Here is a 21,701-nt window from a genome sequence, read left to right as displayed (position 1 = left end):
GTTTCCAAGATTGTAGGACTTGTGCACTGTAGGACATTAGGTATTCCTGACTCTCACCTCTTAAGTCCCAATATTGTCGTGCCACTCTGCCCTCATTATTTTGAGCACACACCTGTGTGTTGTGTGCACGCTCACGTGTTATTGTGGAGGGGATTAGGAGTGGTGGGGTTTTGTTATGCATTTGTGAATTATTTTGTTGTGATAAGACGTTATATTGCTCTTTTTATTTCACTGTAAAATACTAGTTAAAAGATTCTTTTAATATAAACGTCTATTCTAATTGTTTTTAAATAGAGTTAAAGAAAGAAGATATTTATGCAGTGGAGATAGTTGGTGGTGCAACACGAATCCCTGCAGTGAAAGAGAAGATCAGCAAATTTTTTGGTAAAGAACTTAGTACAACACTAAATGCCGATGAAGCTGTTACTAGAGGCTGTGCATTGCAGGTGAGCTTGCTTTCTTTCACAGGTAGCCATTTATATAGGTCATTGTAAATACAGCAGTGGTCTTATGTATCCAGCTAGTCTGAGATTAGCTCAGTGATCTTAAGGTCTAAGATTCTAAAACTTCTGTTTTAAAATTGGTGTCAGAAGTGGTGTTCATAAATGGAATTGTTTGTACTATATAACATGTAATAAGATGAAATAAGTCACTAGAAACATACGTAAGCCTGAAATACCACTAGAATTTGGCATATTTGTTGCATGAAGTAGTGTTATACATCAGTTAAATAAAGGTTGAGGTTAATGGAAAAATAATAAGGAATAGCTAGATTATATGGGTGGTTTGACAAATGATAGACATTTATAAAACCACTTAGTTTAGGTACTATTAAGTTATTAATGTAAATAGATGTCTTCTGAAGTCATTCTTTATAGGTATTGTAATAATTAGTTCGTATGTCTACTTGTCAAATGGAATTTTTAAAAATTATTATTCTAGTGTGCAATCTTATCGCCTGCTTTCAAAGTCAGAGAATTTTCTATCACTGATGTAGTACCATATCCAATATCTCTGAGATGGAATTCTCCAGCTGAAGAAGGGTCAAGGTAATAATGTTTTTTAATCATTTTTGTACTTAAGTGTTAAGTCTTAGAAAATACTCTCCATTTCAAGTTACACACATCTGTAATATTTTGCTGTAGTGCATGAAGCAAAGTGATTATTTAGTCATTCATCAGAATAAGTTTGTGTCCTTACTAGCTTCTTTTATTTGATCCTGCTGAAATAATTGGTGCCTTTTATGTGCTGATTGGAGTATATATATATATATATATGTTTAAAACTGACACTAGACACACACACACACACACACATATACATATTTTTTTTCTTGGGAACTCTTAAAATCTGCAAACAGTGCCAGTTGAGAAGAGTAACTAGAGCTATACAGTAATTACAAACCTAGAATACATGGGTAAAAAGTGTTAGCAATGTCCTAAATTTGTGTTTTTGTCTTTTTCCTCTGTTCAGTGACTGTGAAGTCTTTTCAAAAAATCATGCTGCTCCTTTCTCTAAAGTACTCACATTTTATAGAAAGGAACCTTTCACTCTTGAGGCCTATTATAGCTCTCCTCAGGATTTACCCTATCCAGATCCTGCTATAGGTAAGTAAAGAGTTGAGAATTAAAAAAAAAAGAAAAGAAAAATTATGTGTGCTTGGGAGAACTGGAATAGCAAAGCAAGTAGAGTATGCTGAAATTTAGGTATTTTAGATCACATGCACAAAAAAACCACTTTCAGTCGTATTACCAGGTTTAGAACCAGCAGGATGGTCATTATTTAATTGGATCTCCTATTGTGGGCTGTAGTTCTTGTTTTTTTTTTTTTTAATTAAAATTTTTTTAGTTTAATTTTTATTTTTATTGATTGATTGATTGATTGATTGACTGATGCTCTGTGCGGCTTGCGGGAAGTTAGTTCCCCGACCAGGGATCGAACCCACGCCCTCGGCAGTGAAAGCGCAGAGGCCTAACCACTGGACCGCCAGGGAATTCCCTGGGCTGTAGTTCTTGGTTAATGCACATTATTGTTATACCTTGTGCATAATGTGGTGCTACTTACTGAAAGGAGTTGAAGAGGTTCAATTCTGACCCTAACATAGAGTTAGGTGTACACAGAAAATCATTAAGAAATTGTGATAATCAGTATCACAGGTTATGGAACCATGTTGGCTTGAGTCTTCATTGACTCTGAGAAACTTAGAATCTGGATATAATACCAGTCGAGGAGAGAGAAACTAGAGTTAACATGATAATTACAGAACTAGAATACATGGGTAAAGTATTAGCAATATCCTGAATGGCACTTAGAAGCTTGGAAAGTTAACCTACTCTGTTTTCCTCATTTTAAAAACAGGACTAGGTGTGATAATTCATACTTTACAGAGTTTTATGAATTAAAACACATAAACAAAACCCTGGTATAGTAACTGAATCTAGAAATGACAGTTTCTTGATAAGTGACAAGCAGTATGGAATCACTGGGGTTTTCAGTAGAGGAAAGTGGGACAAATCTATTCTAGGAATTTATCTGGCAGTAGCCTATAAAGATGAATTGGAATAAGGCACTGGAGGGAAGGACATGTTTGAAGAGTTAGGAGGTACTTGAGTCCTTAATTGAGACAAGATAAATAAGAGTTTGACTATATGTGAGAGAGGAAGGAGAAATCTGATGATTTAGTAAGATTCTAAGAGTGCCCACTTTGCTTATTTGAAGTATCATGTTACTGACCTTTCACTGAGAAATGGACATAACCTGGCAGTATGGGCATGTATTTATGTTTGAATTCATCCTCTTAGGTTATGTGTTCTCTTTTGTCTTTCTTATGTCCTTAGCTCAGTTTTCAGTTCAGAAAGTCACCCCTCAGTCTGATGGCTCCAGTTCAAAAGTGAAAGTCAAGGTTCGAGTAAATGTCCATGGCATTTTCAGTGTGTCCAGTGCATCTCTAGTGGAAGTGCACAAGTTTGAAGAAAATGAGGAACCGATGGAAACAGATCAGAATGCAAAGGAGGAAGAGGTAATCTAGACAATCTTATACCATTTTAGGCCATTCGTAATGGCTCAGAGGTGACACTTGTCTAGAAATTCTAGCAAATAGACTGGGTGACAGAGCTGCTGAGAGTAGGTTTGCATGCATACCCCATCATATCTGAACTAACACAAAGTCTTTATACAGAATTTGTATAGAAATGGGACATAGTTGGCTTCCTCCTTCAGACCATGCACCTCTCAATTTGACTTATTCTTGGTTCTTTCTGATTACTGGGGAATGCTGAGTCTCAGTTGATTATTTCCACAAGTAGCATAGAATTCACACTTATTTGTTGGAATCATGCACTGGGTCTTGTACTTATTGTGTATAAAAATCAAGGCTTTATAAAACTATAAATGTTTGGGGTCTCATCCCCACAGATTTTGTTTGACTTGGTCTGGGCTAGAGCTCAGGTGTCAGTTTTAAAAGCCTCCGAGGTCATTATAATGTGCTGCAGGCATTGAAAGCCAGTGTGGTTCAAGGTCTCTACAAACTTCTCCCTTCTTTGTCATTTCTGTCAGCCTTTGTTCTTTTAACACCTTTAACAGAATTTTCAAGGTGTCCACCTCCCCTAATGTACACAGTGGTTGTACTTTTGAGGATGGAAAGGCTGATTTAAAAACTGCTAGAAAAAGTTAAGACTTTTGAGAGAAATGTATTCATGAGGAAGCTAGGAGAAACTCATGCTTTCTTCAGATTTTATTGTGTTAAATATTGCCACGCTGTGTGCTTATAAGTACTGCTATGGTTTTACAATGTAGTTCTATAGCCGCTCTTATTTATATAAGGGCAAGGCAAGAGTTATTTCCGTTGTACAGATGTAGTAACCGAGATCCAGAGAGGAAAACTTTCATGTTCTAAGTGTAACGTATGTGTTATAGCTGGAATTTGAGTCTGGGTTGTCTGATTGTTGGTAATTAGCAGGAATTGCACATCATGTGATTTTGCCAATGTGTCATGAAGGTTGCTTAGTCTTTCACTAGTATTTCCTAGTTTCAGGATTTGATGTGACCTGTTTTTCAGAAGATGCAAGTGGATCAGGAGGAACCACATGTTGAAGAGCAACAGCAGCAGACACCAGCAGAAAATAAGGCAGAGTCTGAAGAAATGGAGGTATGACTTGTGTTTTAGAGTATGATTTGCTGTCTTTTTACATAATGGTTTTGGCTGACATATGTCTTGGAAGGGAATTATATTAGAAATCTTCATTTATCTGAACAGTCTTTAAAGCAAGATTTTGTAGTATGGTTGGAAAGTATCTTTGGCAGAATGGTCTTTGAACTTTAGTCTGGATGGTTTGTGGGAAGAAAGCACTCAGAAGCCCTAGTTTTACTAGGCTAGTGATTGGTTCATGCTGGTTTCTGAATGGCTGTTACTAATAGTCATCCTACCCATAATTTATTCTTTACTAATAAACAATGAAAGATGGTTTTTTCAAATTTTGTCAACTCTCTGAAACTTGTCTTTTTGTTGAAATACACTGTTTTAAATAATAATGTTTTGAAATATATTTTGTAAATAATGTTAATATTTATCCCAAGTATTTAAATGAATATGTAGCGTTTTTGGATCCTTTACAACCTGTTCTTTAACTTTGGAGTTTTCATGTTTAAATTTTGTCATCAGCATTGAAAACAGCTTTTCTTTCAAATTATTTATGACATTGCAGTGTATAATTTCACCTTCTAAGGTATTTCTGATTGCGGCATTTAAAAAAGTTTGGCAGAGCCTTTAGGAGGCTTAAGTCTGGTACCCATTTTCATGTCAGTTAACAAATTTTATTCCTTTAGCTGTGCAAATAATTGTAAAAAAAAAATGGCAGAGGAAATCATCCTCATAGATGCTTCAGTGTACTGTAGGCCTTTTCCAAGGTGGAAGACCTGTTATAGCCTGGGTTGGAGGCAGCAGTGGGCAAGAGAAGTATGTATTTTTCTGTGTTTGGGAAGGTCGGGGAGGAGAAAGGAGAGAGGTGAACCCGCCTGCCTGCCCGCCCCCCCCCCCCCCCCCCCCCCGCGCCCCCGCCCCAATGCCATGGAGCTGTGGCAAGTTTCATGGGGTTTGTTATTTATGTTGCTTCCCTGAGGTGGCTCGGGAACTGACGCCTTTCATAGTATTGTTTCTAAGGGAAATAAAACACAAATGATACATAAATCAGCCCTGATTTAAGATTTGGACAGGAGATGGGGAAATGACTTTGTATTCTAGATTACTTGAAAGTTACAAATAAAAAACAACTGGAATGGATATTTTTCTAATTTGTGGATCAGCAAGAGCTTTCAAAGCATAAAAGCAATGAAAGTAATCACAAAGGAAAAGGTGGATAGATTCAACAATAAAAGGTTGCATAGACAAATAATAGAAGATTAGAAAAAAACTAGAAGAGTCAATCACTTAGGGGGAAAAATCACAAAGATCCCAAGAGAACGCTGGATGAAATATGACTAGGCAATTTGAAGAAATAAGTATGCCTTATAACTGTGTGGAAAAAGATTATTGACCCAACGAAAATAATAGATCATGGTAAATGAATTCCTTTTTTTGGCCAGGGTACAGTGGAATGGATTCTGTTACTCCTTGTGAGAATGTAAATAGGTGCAGATACTCTGGAAGTCATATTACTACTGGATTTCTGATCCTTAAAAATTTCATACCCTCTCCCCACTAATTTCCTCTGCATGTTCATATGTTTAGATAAGAGTGGAAGTAAATTAGAGAATATTTAATAGTGATTATATGTTGATAGTGGGATTATGGGAGGTTGTTTTTGTGTGTATATGTATGTAAATAAGTGTATGTGTGTGTACAGATCAGTAGTGTAAAGTATAATCACATTGTGCTACAGTCTTTTTCATTTTGCCAAACTAAAACTACCTATTAAGCAACAATTCCCCATTCCTCTATCCCTCCTCCCCCCGTCCCCTGGCAACCACCATTACTTTCTATCTCTATGGATTTGACTATTTATAGTCAAAAATATTTATATTTTTAACTTTCCAGATATTGTAAGAACACAAACTAAGTTAATAAAAAAGCAAAGCCAGCCTTTGAAACATGACTCATTTGGAAGTTTAAGAGTCTGTATAAGTGTTCTTAATGATTTCTGTTATTTTAGACTTCTCAAGCTGGATCAAAAGACAAAAAGATGGACCAGCCCCCTCAAGCCAAGAAGGCAAAAGTGAAGACCAGTACTGTGGACCTGCCAATTGAGAATCAGCTGTTATGGCAGATAGACAGAGAGATGCTCAACTTGTACATTGAAAATGAGGTGGTTATTTTAAGTCTTTTAGAACAATAAGCTAAAAAGTTAACGTGACCGTAGTGTTCAAACTCTGTGTCTAGTGACCTTCATGTGTTTTAGGTTGTATGGGGTTTGAGAACAATTTTAGATTTTGGGATATTGGAGGACAAGTTTAATAGATCCCAAGACATAACATCAAAATTCTTTTATGGTGATATTATGTCTTTATTGCTAAAAACTCTGTTATGAGATCTTTGACATTTAGGGGAGGTATCATTCATGTTTGGGTGTGTGAGTTTGGTTGTTCACTAGCGATTGGGATGTTTGAGGCCAGGGTCAGGGAAGTTGATCAGCAGGAGAAATCACATTAGCCTTAATATTTTGTTTATTAGTTCCTTTCCCTGTTGCCAGTCAATATGTAACTGTAGTTATGGTGAGCGATGCAAGGTTTGGGACCCTGGAGTGCAGTTACTCAATTAATTATTGTCTGTGAGGTTTCTCATCATATGTACATTGGATCTTAGAATAGTTTTGTTTCATAGACCCTTTAGCATCTATACTATATGAATAATTTGATTTTCCTGGGTATGTAATACAAGCAGAGTATACTCACCTTGTGACATTGAACTAATAGTTTCTTAAAGTTCTCTTGTCTTAAATTCTTTTCCTTATTTTTGCTTTTGAGTTTCAACATCTTGATATTTCTTCTATTGCTCTTTTTTTCTAAGCACACCCACAGAACTCTCACTTGATCTTCATAATGTACTAAGGACTGATGCTTCCAGCTCTCTTTCCGTGGATGATTCACAGAACTAAAAGGATTTGAGGAAGAAGGCTTCTCTACCTTTATATTACTTAATAGTTAAGGGGAAATTGTCTCAGTTTTCTGAATGTCTGACTGTACTGTTCACAGGGTAAGATGATCATGCAGGATAAACTAGAGAAGGAGAGGAATGATGCTAAGAATGCAGTAGAAGAATACGTGTACGAAATGAGAGACAAGCTTAGTGGTGAATATGAGAAGTTTGTGAGTGAAGATGTAAGTATGTGCTGCAGTGTGCCTGCTTAGTGTGCGTCTTCCGGCAGGATCCTTAAATGTAGTTAACAAGGGAAGTTTGTATCTGTAGGTATACAGAAAAATGATTAAAAATGCACTTTTTTGGGGAGAAGTTTTATATCGTTTTATTTTCTATTGATAGAGTGTTTCCCGAAGGTTAGACTTTGTGCATCACTCTTTTTTTGGTGTGTCACTTTTTGATACATTTTTGCATGCTATTTTTTACCTAGTATTTTTCTTTAAATCAGCTTACTTTTCCCTGATGTTTATTTTAACTCACTTCTTAAAAAAAATTCAGTATAATTGACATATTACTTTATATTAGTGTCAGGTGTACAACATAATGATTCGATGTTCGTATACATTGTGAAATGATTACCACAATAAGTCTAGTTAAACATCCATCACTACACGTACTTAAAAAATTTTTTTTCTTGTGACGAGAACTTTTAAGATTTATTCTCTTAGTAACTTTCATATATGCACTACAGTATTATTAACTATGTAACTCACTTAGTTTTAAATGTAGTTTTTAATTCTGAAATTTTCAAACATATCCGTATGTCCCCTACAGTGGAGAAAATAGTGTAATAAACCCCCTTGTACCTATAAAACAAGATAACATTTTGTCAATCTTGTTTTCCATATCCCCATCTCTCCACTCCCCCGTATTTTAAAGAAAATCCATATATATCATAGTCTGTGCCTGTTTCTTCATTTGTGAATCAACTGATTTTTGACTGACTAAATTGCAATATTTCCTTCATCTTTAGGACCGTAACAATTTTACCTTAAAACTAGAAGATACTGAAAATTGGTTGTATGAGGATGGAGAAGACCAGCCAAAGCAAGTTTATGTTGATAAATTGGCTGAATTAAAAGTGAGTGACTCTTGAAAGCAGAAATGCTGTAGTTTCCATGGAGAATATCTCAAAATTGAGAGTAATTCTCATGTTAAGTAATTGAAGGCAGGTTGAAAGTGACTGAAGAGCTATACTTTTTATCACTTAGGTTCACTATCTTTCTTTTAGAACTTTGTAATAGCAAAAGAATTTTTCTGGAAATTGAGTTTAGACCTAAACTGTTTCACTGAATTGGAGCTTGAGTATGTTCTTGGTGTCAAGAGATGGAAAGACTAGCAAGATGCACCCCTGTCCTAAAGGTATTGCAGTGCAGTTGGAGCAGGGCTGCGTGTATACAGCTTTGATTCTCAATAGAGCAGAAGCGTCTGGTTTTGTATATAAAGAAACTGATAGTTACACCTTAGAGTTAAAAGCACAAAGAATTATTTAAAGTTGAGGGCTTTTGTTTGGAAAAAGATGCAAACACACAAGAAGAACTTTTTGCATTTCTCTGGATTACTTCGTTTCTTGTCAAACTGGGCCATTGTGACTAACCTCTGAAATGGAATTGCTGAAGGACAGTGCCTGCAGTTTCCTTTCATTCTGGCAAGAATATTAAGAGTCTCCAGTGACATCCTTCCCATTGAGGTTTTTGATTTACTCTTTATTATGGGAGATGTCCAGCACATGAAAGTAGACAGAATAATAGCTTCAACTGTTGTCAACTTACGTGCGGTTTTGTTTCATTTCTGCTCCTTTCCACTCCCAGTTATTTTAAGCAAGTCTCTCAGGTTATATTTAATCCAAAAATATTTCAATGTGTATTTAAAAGAAAATGTAGCCTTAAGCTGTACCATTATCACAGGCATAAAAATTCCTTAATACCACCATATTTTCAGTCCGTTTTCAGGTTCCAGTTGCTTCATAAATTATTTTTTAGTTTGTTTGACTCAGGATCCAAACAGGGTCCATACATTCTGTTGATATGTCTCTTAAATCTGTGTCTGTAGTTCTCCTTCCATCATTTCTCCTCCCTTACTTAGTTGATGAAAAAACTTGATCATTCGTGCTGGAGGATTTATTCCTGGTCTGAATTTTGCTCCTTTTCAACTCTGGTGTTTAATCTTATCTGGTAAATTGATGGTTACAGCTGGAGGCTTTGTCAGATACAGGTTTAAAAAAAATTGTTGTTTTTATTTTTTCAAGTGTACTTCATATATGGTGTTGTATATCACTGTCTGGAGGCACCTAATTTTTGGTTGTCTCCCTAATGTATTTTGAGAACTAGGGTTCAAGTGACAAGTTGAAGTGGCTCCACTTGGAACAGTATTGAGGTATATTCTCATGTAGACTGAGGATATATTTCAGTTGGCTGGGGAAAAATATTCAACTTCTTATATATAGAACATGGAGATTAAATGTATTTTAATTCATAATCAATCTTAGTAGAAAGATACTACTCTTACAGTTTAAACTCCCCTGTGAAGAATTTGTATATTCTCTCTTCTGTTAAGAATCTAGGTCAGCCTATTAAGATACGATTCCAGGAATCTGAAGAAAGACCAAAATTATTTGACGAACTAGGGAAACAAATCCAACAGTTTATGAAAGTAATCAGCTCTTTCAAAAACAAGGTATCTTTTTTTTTTTTTTTTCTCCTCTTCCCTACTGTTGTTTCGGTAGAGTTAAGTTTTGAGACATTTACGTAGCAGTTCTTTGTTTTCTTTTTAACTGTTGTTTAATGATAGTATTTTCTTTTTGGATGTTAATGTAATGTATAATATTTTATATAATCTTACTAAGAACCCTGGGATTTGCTGCTTCTCTTTAATAAGGGGACTATGGAATTGAGCAATATTATTCAGCTTCCTTTTCTTGTTATGAAATGTTTGATCATTGACTTAACTTGCTCTATTTTGGTGTTAGAACACATTAGGCAAATAATTTAGTTTGTTATGCAGATGTAGGACTGTCTCAACAATAAACTACTTTCATTTTTTTTGAGCACTATATGATATATATTCCATAAGTATATTATCTGATTAAATTTTCACAGTACCCTTATGAAGTAGGTGGTAGTATCAACATTTATAGATAATTTCTAACTTCTTTAATCCTCACCCAAGGTTACTACTGGGGGAGCTGGGATTTGGCCTGAGGTCTGATTCCAAAGTTTGGATTGCTCTCAAACTTTGGTAAATAGTTTGGTTAACTCCACTATTATACTCCAGGTTCTTGATGTATTGTCAGTGTAAGAAACTTTAAGACAGATAAATTGAGCTTTCTAAAAAAATTACTTTTAATTAAAAAATTTTGCTTCTGAAAGGCCTCTTTTAAAAAACTGTACTCATTATTATTTTGGTTCCTAACAAGGATGCCTAAACCTCAGGTCTCATACCTAATGACATGTAATTTTTTTTTTTGCATTGTGGAATTATAAGATTTTGTGTAAAGCATGTGCTATTTATACTGCTGAAGCATTTTAATTACCACCTTGTGTAATTTTGGCCTTTAAATGTATTTCCTCTGTTTTAAAAATTGGGGTTACTTTTCTGAATTTTTCGGGAATTGAATGTCTATGTAGTTTGTGAGGCTAGATGGGCTTCATTTTGGGAAAGATTGTAACTTTTTGAAAGATGGTAAAGAACTAGACAATATATGAGTAGGGACAGTATCATCCTTTGACACTTGTCTGGTTGGCTACTGGTTGCAGGAGGACCAGTATGACCATTTGGATGCTGTTGACTTGGTGAGGGTAGAAAAAAGCACGAATGAGGCCATGGAGTGGATGAATAACAAGCTGAATCTGCAGAACAAGCAGAGTCTGACCGTGGATCCAGTTGTCAAGGCAAAAGAGATTGAAGCTAAAATTAAAGTAATGTATGATTTTAAAGATTTAATAGTCTTTTCTAGTCAGTCTCATTATTTATTATTATAGGAGAGAATTTCATTATTGCATCTTTGCTTCTGGCTTGGGGATAGGATCGGAGAGGGTGGACTTGGATTTTAGTATGCCATGTAAAATTTGTTACAAGAAACCACAGTTTTCTCTCCTATTGTTCTAGGAGCTGACGAGTATCTGTAGCCCTATAATTTCAAAGCCAAAACCCAAAGTGGAACCTCCAAAAGAGGAGCAAAAAAATGCAGAGCAGAATGGACCAGTGGATGGACAAGGAGACAGCCCAGGCCCTCAGGCTGCTGAGCAGGGTACAGACACAGCTCTGCCTTCGGATTCAGACAAGAAGCTTCCTGAAATGGACATTGATTGATTCCAACAATTGTTTATATTAAAACAGACTATTATAAAGCTTTAAGTTGTCAACTTTGTTCTAAATATCAACTAGAGCAGTTAAATACTGGAGATTTCTTAGTTTTTAGGGGATTTGGGGGGGGGGGATATAGGTAATGTATGGAGCATTTTGACTTCGAAATAGTTAGATACAGAAATGAAGTGCATTGTATCTTTTTCATAATGGTACTATTTAGAAGCCCAGTTAGTCTTACTGAGCTTATGCTTCACTCCTTTTATGTTTAATCATGCTTATACAAAGAGAAGTTTGTTTTAGAAAGTTGAGCTATAGCACAAGCTATACCTAGCTATCAAGCAGACTTTTTGTTATGACATATATGGCAGGAACTCTAATTGTGCTTCACACATCTGCTGTGGAGATTGCCACAAAGGCTCCCTGCTTGGTGTGGGGATGGGGGAGGGGTCTCCCTCTGTTTCTGAGGACTAGAGAGCATGGCATGGATTAACAGAGAACAACAAAGGTATGCTCTGAGCTTCTTCACGTGTCAGTCAGCTCCGCTGGGACTCCCACCCCGTCTTCCTATCTTCCCATCTTCCCCCAGTTAAAGGAGCTCCTATTACAAATGCCGTGTGTTGCTCCTGGGAAAATAGATCCTTTCACGTGGAGCAAGTTGTTAACTGAGGATTTTAGACCTGGAGGCTCTTCCTGAGAATGTATGTTCCTGAAAGTATGTCCACTAATATCCCAAGTATCAAAGTCTAAATAATTTTCTCTTCGGAAGGTTAGAATTGGGTAGACGTACTGTTGGATATAGGCATGGTAAATTTAACTGAGGGATTGATTCTTGTTAATTATGGTGTGAAGATTTGTATCCTGGCCTGCTTATTCAGGTTAGAGATGTTCTGTGTAAATTTGAGGTATAGCTTGAAGTCTTACAAGAGTTAAAAGTTCTTTTTTGCTCATTCACAATCACTTACGTGTTGTGTTAATATCTGTCATGAATCTGCCAATTTGTATGTGTTAAACAGCGGACAGATCATACAAAAAACTAAGATGCACTGGATTGTACTGGATGAGTCTGAAATAAGTGTTAAAGAAGTGTGGTGCTGACTTTAGCAACACCTCATTCTTACTGTGCAGCCAGTGTCAGGAGCACCAAAGCATTCCCTGTGACTGCCCTTTGGGCCGTGTTGATAGGAGTGAGGCATTTTGGAAACTAAGGGAAACCTGTAGTATTAGAGGCCAGAGCTGGTACCTGCCCTAGGAACTGTTAAAATCTTTGTTGGTTACTTTTTGGACCTTTGTAATTGTTAATCTGTATAACAGAGAGCTGCTCTGTTAATTTTGGCCTATGTTGTTAGAAATAAGATTATACCTTGCATATCTAGAATAAGTTTCTGTCCATCTCTGCACTAAAAAATTTAGAGTGTTACAAGCTCTACAGTGCTATAGAGAAACATCACTTAGAGGAGGAAGGTGGAAGTGTATTTATGTCGGAGTGTAAGCATGTGTGGAAGCCTCGCAGCACCAGGACTTGGCCCTGTTCTTAGAGCCTCCTCTATCCATTCTCTACTTGTCCTGCTTCAAGAGTTCCAGCGGGCCTGCTGTGAGGCCTAGAGCTACTTAGGAGTGCTGGCTGCAGGATTAAGCCAATTCTTAGGCAACTGACTCAGTTCCTAATGGCCATTTCTTCTAAAAATTTTCTTCTGTGTGTGGGGGCGGGTGTGGGTCTTGGGTTGGGGGTGAGTTTGAGGTTTAAAGTTTAAACTAGAAATAAGATGATGTGGTCTGCTTGCTCTCTGTTTAGATAGGCTTTAAGACCAATTGGATTTACATGGAGGCCAGGCCAGAGAATGGTAATCGATGACTTGTGTGCAGACAAGCATTTATCCAGGTTGCATTGTCCAAATTGGTTTGTTAAAGCTCCAGGTTACGTTCTTACACAAAGAAAAACATTCAGTAAACATGAGACAAGTTTTAGGAAAACTTAATAAAAAGAAACCTGTCTTACACTCAAAGGAATGGTTTTCTTAATTTCATAATGAAGGGTGTGTATGTGTGTATGTTTGTATGTTTTTGTGTTTTAAATAAAAACTCTTCTCTAGAGGTAAGAGTCCTCTAAGCTAAATTCCAAGTAGTTAACATTTGTCAGAGACCTCCATTCTGAAGAACGTTGGAGGCTTAGCACACTGGGTGGTAAGAAGTAGCTCTTTCCATACTTATTCTCCCATGCGGAGTCCTGGCCCAGTTCTCTGACTTAGAAATCCTTACCTTGCTCCTGTGACTGGGCCTTTGAGGGTTTTGATATTAGCAGGAGGTGGGTTACGGCCCTATAAAGGCCAGTGCCAGGACTGATGACTGCCCCTTCAAAGAACAGGACATGGCCCAGAATGTGCTAGTAACAGTTGTTACCAGTGACAGTTCCAACAGTGTGTGCATGCATGTGCGTCTTGGTGTGTATGTGGGGTGGTGTTGAGTGTTGAAAGGGGGTGAAGCCACCAGAAGAGACCCTAACTATACAAAGCATAGGGCCTAGATGGGGAGGGGTCTGGGACCTTCCTCCCTGTAGTCCTGCTACTTAATAGTCCCGGTGCCAGGCCTACCAACAGGGCCTGTGCCCCGCCACCTTCAAGAAGTGTCTGGAGTAAAGTCTTTTTTTTTTTTCTGGGCCTCTGTCTTAGGGAGAAGAGTGGGCACCTGGTAATATGAGTGGGAAGCCAGCTAGCTAGTGATTATCCAGAGTGTAGCCATTTTATAGGGCTGTTGGAATCACCTGGAAAGAGTAGCATACCTGTTTACCCAGGAGAGATACCAGCATCCCTGGTGTCACTGGGGAAGAGGGTGTTGGAGGCAAGCCAGGGCTGGTGGGAGGGTTTTGCAATGGGGCAGCTTCAGCTTAATGTGAAGGACTTCTTTTATGGCTCCCATCGGGTTGGTGAGAATTCACACAGAGGCTTTAGAGCAGTGACCTTTGAGATGCCTATCAAACATCTTGAGGGGTTTTTGTTGGGGCACTGTCAGAGGTGGTAGGGCTGAGAGACTGGAGTCCTGGTGTGGCGCACTGGGGCTTTTAGCCTGACCTGAGAGTGACAATGTTTTAGGGATGCTCATGTGACATGTGCAGAGTGAGTGGGGCCTGGGGGAAGTTGGAGGTAGTGGAACTTTTAAAATAATCCACGTTTTAGGGGGATGAGCCAAATGAAGGGGGAAATGGTAGGTCTTGGTACGGGAGGAAGGGGGAAGATGGAAAAGTGACTTTAAAACAAAACCATGCTGTTAGAAGCAGAGGAAGTAGTTAACCTTTATAGGGTAATGACAAGGCAACTCAGGCTAGGCTTCAGGGGCCTATTGACATTTTATATTGATCTGGCTTTTGGTAGTACACTTTGTATACTTGATTGATTTCAATCATTTTTCTTTAGCTTTAACAGATCATTTCTTATGTAAAATTATAATACAGGTTATAAAACAATATGCACAGCTTCCCATGTTTGGAAAGAACATGGAATGTGTTTGCATAAATATCAAAACTGGATAGGTGTTTCAAAATGAAATGGTTTTCTCCCAGTGTGGGATTGTGAGTGATTTCTGTTTGTAAGTTTTTGCTTGTTTGTATTTTCTAAGATTTCTGTAATAAGCATTTTGGAATTTTATAATGTTCAACAAATTAAAAGTATATTTCAAAAAGAATGGCTCCAAGGTTTCAAACCTGGATGTAATAGACATGTGGAGCTTCCGGTCTGCAGGAGTCAGTGCAGATGTTTGTGAGAGTCTGGATAAGATTAGGAAGTTGTACAGACATGGAATCGAGAGATCCTGAAGATACAGTTGGATGCGGAAGGAAGCTTTGGGGGTCAGGGTTTGTTCTTTCTGCTTTAGAGAGTGAAGGATGGTGTTTGGCTGTGTCAGGAAGAGGAAGCGGAAGCTTTGAAGGAAACAAGCAGCTGCCAGAGGGGAATGATCATCCATGAGGCATGTTAGGGAGGAGGGAGATTTGAGAAGTGAGAGGTGGCAGTGGCCAGTGAGGTTAGATGCTGAGAGGGTGCTTTAGAAGGGGGGTAGCTGGGCTTTGTGGGCGTGCAGTGAGGCCTCAGGTGGAGGAGAGTATCTGGTCAGGAAGCTTGGCCTAGTTGAAATGAGGGATCTACTTGGGGAGGAAGGAGGTTGGCAGCATCCTAGGCCCGCTGTCTTGTGTGCAAAAGGGGATAGTTTCCTCCAGTTACCCGGAGACCATGGCATTCCTTTCCTGGGTGGTGCTCCCTTGCCTCTGGCTGGAGCAGCCCTGGGATATGACCCTCAATGCCCTGGTCCTCTGAGCTGGATTACTGCAATTTGGAGTAGGTGCCATAACTGTAGAAATGAAGGAGGTGACCTCTTAAGCAGCAGGGTAGGAGGCAAAATGGAAAAACGGCCATGTTTGTTGGGATAGGAGCAACATTTCCAGGATGGTAACGGAGGGAATACATTTCTGGGGGATCAGGGAAGGGAAGATCTCAGAGGATGTGAAAATACAGACTGCTTTCCAGATCAGTCCAATAGCCATGAGCAAGTGCCATGCTAATCCTGACCTTGTCACTCCAGTTTTGACACATGCTATAAGGGCAGGGAGGGAGAAAAGGGGAAATACTTCTAACCTGGGATTTGCCAGGTTCAAGGACAACAAGCAGAAAAAAAAAAATGGAGCTACGTTTGGGGCCATTTCTATTAGTTGTGTCTGTGTGTACATCCTTCAAAGGCCAGGTAGACTGGTAAGATTTGGAGTCCTGGATCAATGGAGGGAGAGAGAGCACTTAAAATTATCACAAGTAAGCAGGCCCTTCCCTAACGCATACATTGTTTTTTACACCTGCACATTATTTATTTTAATTAATTAATTTAGTTTTGGCTGTGTTGGGTCTTCGTTGCTGTGCGCGGGCTTTCTCTAGTTGCGGTGAGCGGGGTCTACTCTTCGTTGTGGCGCACGGGCTTCTCATTGCGGTGGCTTCTCTTGTTGCGGAGCACGGGCGCCTGGGCTCTAGGCGCACGGGCTTCAGGAGCTGTGGCTCGAGGGCTCTAAGCGCAGGCTCAGTAGTTGTGGCACACGGGTTTAGTCGCTCCACAGCATGTGGGATCTTCCCGGCCCAGGGATCGAACCCGTGTTCCCTGCATTAGCAGATGGATTCTTAACCACTGCGCCACCAGGGAAGCTCCCTCTACATGCACTTTAAAATTTAAAATAGACTGGTCTACTATTTGGTCAAGACTTGGCTAAATGCTTGGGGGAGAGAAAGCTGGAAACACTTGGGAAACCGCCTCAATGCCTCAGCTTCCACGATGTAAATCCCAGCAGAGCATTTCTGAGGATGAGCTGGATCAGTAGATGTTCCAGAAAAGGATGACCCAAATGATAGGGTACCTTTCAGCAATGCCGGTAGACAGTCTTCTAGAACTCATGTGAGACTGCCATGAAGACCAGGAGGGTGGTGTGTAATAGAACTCAGAAAATTGGGAGGGCTCATGCAGTCATAAACAAAGCCCCAGGCTGGGTGAGGGGCCTTTCCTCTGTGACTGGTCCTGTCCATGTTTATTCTATATCCTTCAACTGAAGGATGGACTCTGCCTAGTTCACAACTGCCCCCTGCAGCCAGCATGAAGCACGGGATACTTGAATACACACGTGCAGTATTTTCAGTGAATAAAAAACTCAGAACATGAGAACTATTCTTGAAAACATATTCAACTCTCCACTTTGTGGATGAGGAAAAAGCCAAAGCAGGCGAAGCTGACAGAGCAGGTGGATGGCAGAGCCAGGAATCCCTATTCCAGCTATTTTGAAAAACATTTATCTTCTGGAAAGGTGTGTGCCTAGAGTATGGGGCTTTTGTCCCCCAAAACAATTGCTCTGCATATGACATCATCTGGCTCCCTGAAAATCCGATGGCCCTCCTCCAGTCAGTTCTGATTTGGTGTTGTGTGAACGGCAGTGTTGAAGCTGCCACTTGAGGGCAGCATCACTCTTCCTTTGCCTGGGGTCAGCCCCAGTAAAGGCTTTACTCCTTGAGGAGTCCCAGAGTTCAGAGAATGCAGACCTCCGTCTCCTCTCCTTCAGGGTAGCTAAGAGCAAAACAAGTGTGGTTTAACAGAGGCCTCAGGCGAGAAAGCAGAGAACTTTTATGGACTTTTGCTAGTAAAGGGTCCTTATCACTCTAAGTGTGGCATCACTTGTTGTAAAAGAATATTGGGGACTTCCCTGGTGGCTCAGTGGTTAAGAGTCCGCCTGCCAATGCAGGGGACACAGGTTCGAGCCCTGGTCCAGGAAGATCCCACATGCCGCAGAGCAACTAAGCCCGTGTGCCACAACTACTGAGCCTGCGCTCTAGAGCCCGCAAGCCACAACTACTGAGCCCACGTGCCACAATTACTGAAGCCCGCAGGCCCTAGAGCCCATGCTCCACAACAAGAAAAGCCACTGCAATGAGAAACCCGTGCACTGCAACAAAGAGTAGCCCCGGCTCGCTGCAACTAGAGAAAGCCTGCGCACAGCAGTGAATACCCAACACAGCCTAAATAAATAAATAAATAAATAAATAAATTTATAAAAAATAAAATAAAATTAAAAAAATTAAAAAAAAAAAGTAAAAGAATATTGGACTGACCCCAGATCTTGAGTAAGTACCCAGCCCAGTGCTTCTCAAATTCAGGTGGGGCTCTTGCTAAAAGGCAGATTCTGATTCGATAGGGGCTTGGGAGACTACAGTTCTAACAAGCTCCCAGGTGATGCTGATCATGGACCATATTTTGACTTGGAAAAAAAACCTCTAGGAGCCTTAGTTTCTTCATCTGTGTAATTGTGATCACACCAGTTCTGCCCATCACATGAAATGATGGATGTGGAAGACATTCTAGACAAATAAGAGGGATAAAGGCATTGCAAGCACCAGGCATGTAATTTGCCTTTTTAAGCCCTATTAGCAGTGCAAGGAGCAGCTAACCCAGGTATAAGCAGTCCCAGGGCTGTGGAGGAAACTTCTTTCTTGCCCTTGTCCTGCCAGTAGCCCAGATTCCTAAGGAACGTTGTTGATGGGCAGCCTAGGGAGCCGAGAGGCCCTGACCTCCTTCTGGGGGGCGTGGTCACTAGCCCCTGGGTTGGAGAGGCAGTGTTGCTTCCTGCCCCTGAGCTGCACATGCATCCACCCTACCTAGTGCCAGAGGACACTACTTGTGACTTGAGCCTATCCTGTTGACTCGGTGTGATCCCACTGGTAGCCCCAGAAGGGGGCTGCTCCTGACCTCTGTAGAGGTTAGGGTCTCCAGGTGTGCATAGAGATTCCCAGGAATCAGCTGTATGACTCTCTGAATCCTGGGCTCTGCTGCAGAGGATTAAGACCAGCTTCAGAAGAACTGGGGTAAATGTGAGCCTCCAGACACCTCCTTAGTGTATTTTGTATTTTAGTTAGTGTCCCCTCCTTGCCTCGTGGTAGATATCCCCGTGTGAGTGATATGAAAGACACAAGGTTCCCTGGTATATGAGGGTCCCCAGGCCTTCTCCTCCACCCCCATCCATTTAAAGAGGATTATCTCCTGCCATTGCCCACCCTCTGTGAGTTCTGTCTTGGCTACTTGTTTTCCAGATTTCTTTAATGCCAAATCAGGAGAACGGGTACAAGAGATTGAACTGAAACAGCAGGGGAGAGAGTGGTGGGGAGGATCCTGCCTGTGGATCAGCTCCTGGGCTCTCCTCTGAGGTAAAGCAGTGGCTCAACTGTGCCTCTGAAAGCCTTGGGGAGCCTGTTAAAACCCAGGTTACTGGGCGCTACACTCAGAGTTTTTGAGTCGGAAGGACTGCCGTGGGGTCCGAAGATCTGCATTTCTAACAAGCTCCTGGTGATGCTGATGCTTTTGTTCTGGGAATAGAGAACCTGGGTAATGGGTAAAGGGGAAATGAATGAGGCTGTTGATTGACAACCAACAGCTGAGGGTGAAGGTGGTTGTGGGCTGGAGGTGGAAAGGGAGAGACCGGAGTAGAGTCGTGGGGAGCAGGAGGCGAGGAAGATGCAGTGTTCCTCTGGAAATGGCCAAGTCAAGTTTGGAATTTCTTTGACACTACTTGTGACGGCAGGGCGATGCGTCTCTTTGGACACGACATCTAGTTTACACCTGTCCCGGCGTGACTAGGGCACTAGCGTGTGGGGCTCCTCTTCTCCAGGACCAGTGGCCTTCGGCCTATCTCCACGGTGCATCTTACTTCCCTGGCCCTCACCAGGTAGGTAAGTCTGTGATTTCTTACCCCGTGCGTGTCTTTCTCCTGGCTGTGCTAAGAGCTTCCCCAGGGTGCAGAAGCATTTGCTGGGTTGAGCTCCCTTCTCGAATTGGGCCCACAGGCTCCAGAGCCCAGCTTCATGTAGGCACACCCCTGTCCGCCCCTCCTCAAACTGGAGGCGGTATCTGTAGCTCGGAGGGGTCCTCACAGTCCAAGGGAAAAGCCTCGGCGCTCCGATGTTCTCAGGTGAGACATGATATCACGCGATTTCCGTTAAATCACACTCAGCTCTTCAGCCTGCTCCATGTAGCTTTTAAGGACACTTTAAAAATAAGCCCTGAATTGGAATGAACTCATCAAGCAGCACTATCTGTTAGTGAAATTGCTTCCTGATCATTTGAGTTTACAAAATAAATGGTTCCCGACAATCTGGCATTGCTGTGGTGGCGCCCACCTCTCAGAGTAGGCTGCCGGCAGTGGCCACCAGAGGATAGCGCCTGGGAGCCATGGCAACAACCCCAGGAAACCTGGAGGTTGCAACAAATGGGGAGCCTGGACCTCCTTTGTTGGCTCATTGGTCCTTTCCACGAACATTCTCTGAGTAGCCTTGGGGCTCTGCCCTGTCCCAGGGATGTAAATACAACAGGGCCCAGAGCTGTCTTGCTGTAGCCCTTCCTTTGCTGGGGCCTACAAATAAACAGATAATTGACAATCAATCCCAGGGTGGGATTGGAGCTGAGAGGTAAAGGGTGAGTGGGTGGCAGCTACATAAGCAAGTAAAGAGAGAGGGGTTGGTGCAGGAGCCCTAGACAGAGGAGAGAGCGTGACCAAAGGTGTGCAGGGATCGACAAACAGCTCTGGGTGGAAAGTGCAGGCAGGGCAGGGAGTGGTCAAAGATGAGGGGCCGGGGGCCAGTGGGTGGAATCACATAAAACACCCCTCCCCACAACCCCTTTTTGCAGCCATTATTTTATATGGGGATTCGGGGCCTTTTGAAATTGAAGATGATATACACCACCAGAGATGGGGGTGGTGGTGAGCAAGGTCAGATTCTAGGAAAGGCCACAGGGTCTATAAAGCAACCAGGAATCCGGCCTGGTGATAGAGGAGGGAGGAGAAGCATATCCTCACCCTGCCCGCTGCAGCTTGAGGACACCTGGGTGTGTGCGTGGAGACAGCTGGCCCCCAAGCCTGCAGTGCCTCGGCCCCAGGCACCTTTGCCTGAGTGAGGCTCTCTTGAACAGGCAAGACAAAGGGGTAGGTGGTTTAGTAGGTGTCTCACGTCTGGGGACTGTCTGTGGCTACAAGCACAGCTTCTGGGCCTGTGCTGATGCCTGGCACCCCTTGTAGGACGTGGCAGGTAAGTCACCCATGCAAGCAGCATCCTGGGGAAGTCCTATGTACTTGGGGAGGGAATTCCTGGGGCTTGGATCTTTGTATATTTCATAAGAGACAAAAACGGCCTTGATTTTCTCCTGAGGGTGTTGATAAGCCCTGGTAAGTTTCTAAGCAAGGACACAGTTCGTGGGATTTGCACTGTAGAGAGGTCCCGCTGTTTGGGGGTAGGGGGGAGGAGGGGACGGACCGGCAGCAGGGAGGCTGGTGAGGTGCTGTGTGAGGCCGAGTGGTTGGCTGTGGGGTCATGGCAGAGGGCCTGTATCTCTGGGAGATAGTGATCCTACGGCTGGGTGGTTCCCTGTGGAGGAGGGTGGCCAGAGATCTGGCCAGGTTTCTGTGATTAGGCGGGGGCTCACGTGTGCTACGAGCAGAATCAGAGGGAATCAATCTGCTTTGTAGGAAACACACAGTTTCCATACGTTAAGAAAGGCACGGCACGTGTTCAGAGTGGGGATCCCGTGAGCACAAGCAGGACAACCCGTTTGGGACGTGTCTTCTCTCCAGCCACCGCCTCCTCCAGCTCCTGGCCCTTCGGCGGGGGGAGTTGAGGGTGAAGGGTGAGGGCTGGGGGGCTCTGCAGGAGGAGAGGCCTTGGTGAGGATGCAGGTGGCTTGGTGAAGATGGGCAGGCGGGGCTCAGGCC

General features: G+C 41.6%; 1 protein-coding gene and 1 long non-coding RNA gene across 3 annotated transcripts in view; both read left to right on the top strand.

Moving 5' to 3' along the window:
- HSPA4 (heat shock protein family A (Hsp70) member 4) overlaps positions 1-11,485 on the top strand; it is a 40,361-nt gene extending 28,876 nt beyond the window's left edge. The window contains exons 9-19 of one of the 2 annotated variants that reach the window (XM_082454739.1): positions 295-446; positions 943-1,049; positions 1,474-1,607; positions 2,838-3,019; positions 4,058-4,147; positions 6,147-6,299; positions 7,186-7,311; positions 8,103-8,210; positions 9,686-9,805; positions 10,885-11,046; positions 11,237-11,485. In XM_082454739.1, the coding sequence (XP_082310865.1) occupies positions 295-446; positions 943-1,049; positions 1,474-1,607; positions 2,838-3,019; positions 4,058-4,147; positions 6,147-6,299; positions 7,186-7,311; positions 8,103-8,210; positions 9,686-9,805; positions 10,885-11,046; positions 11,237-11,440 (1,538 nt within the window). In that variant the 3' untranslated portion in view covers positions 11,441-11,485. The remainder of the gene's footprint in view (positions 1-294; positions 447-942; positions 1,050-1,473; positions 1,608-2,837; positions 3,020-4,057; positions 4,148-6,146; positions 6,300-7,185; positions 7,312-8,102; positions 8,211-9,685; positions 9,806-10,884; positions 11,047-11,236) is intronic. The other variant, XM_082454740.1, reaches the window with a different exon arrangement.
- LOC309657420 overlaps positions 1-21,701 on the top strand; it is a 1,054,509-nt gene that overhangs the window by 144,058 nt on the left and 888,750 nt on the right. The window lies entirely within an intron of this gene.

This window comes from Balaenoptera physalus, assembly GCF_965194825.1.
Source record: "Balaenoptera physalus genome assembly, chromosome: 3".
NCBI lineage: Eukaryota > Metazoa > Chordata > Mammalia > Artiodactyla > Balaenopteridae > Balaenoptera > Balaenoptera physalus.
Note: the sequence above shows the minus strand (reverse complement) of the source record. Positions and strands in the feature narration are given on the sequence as shown.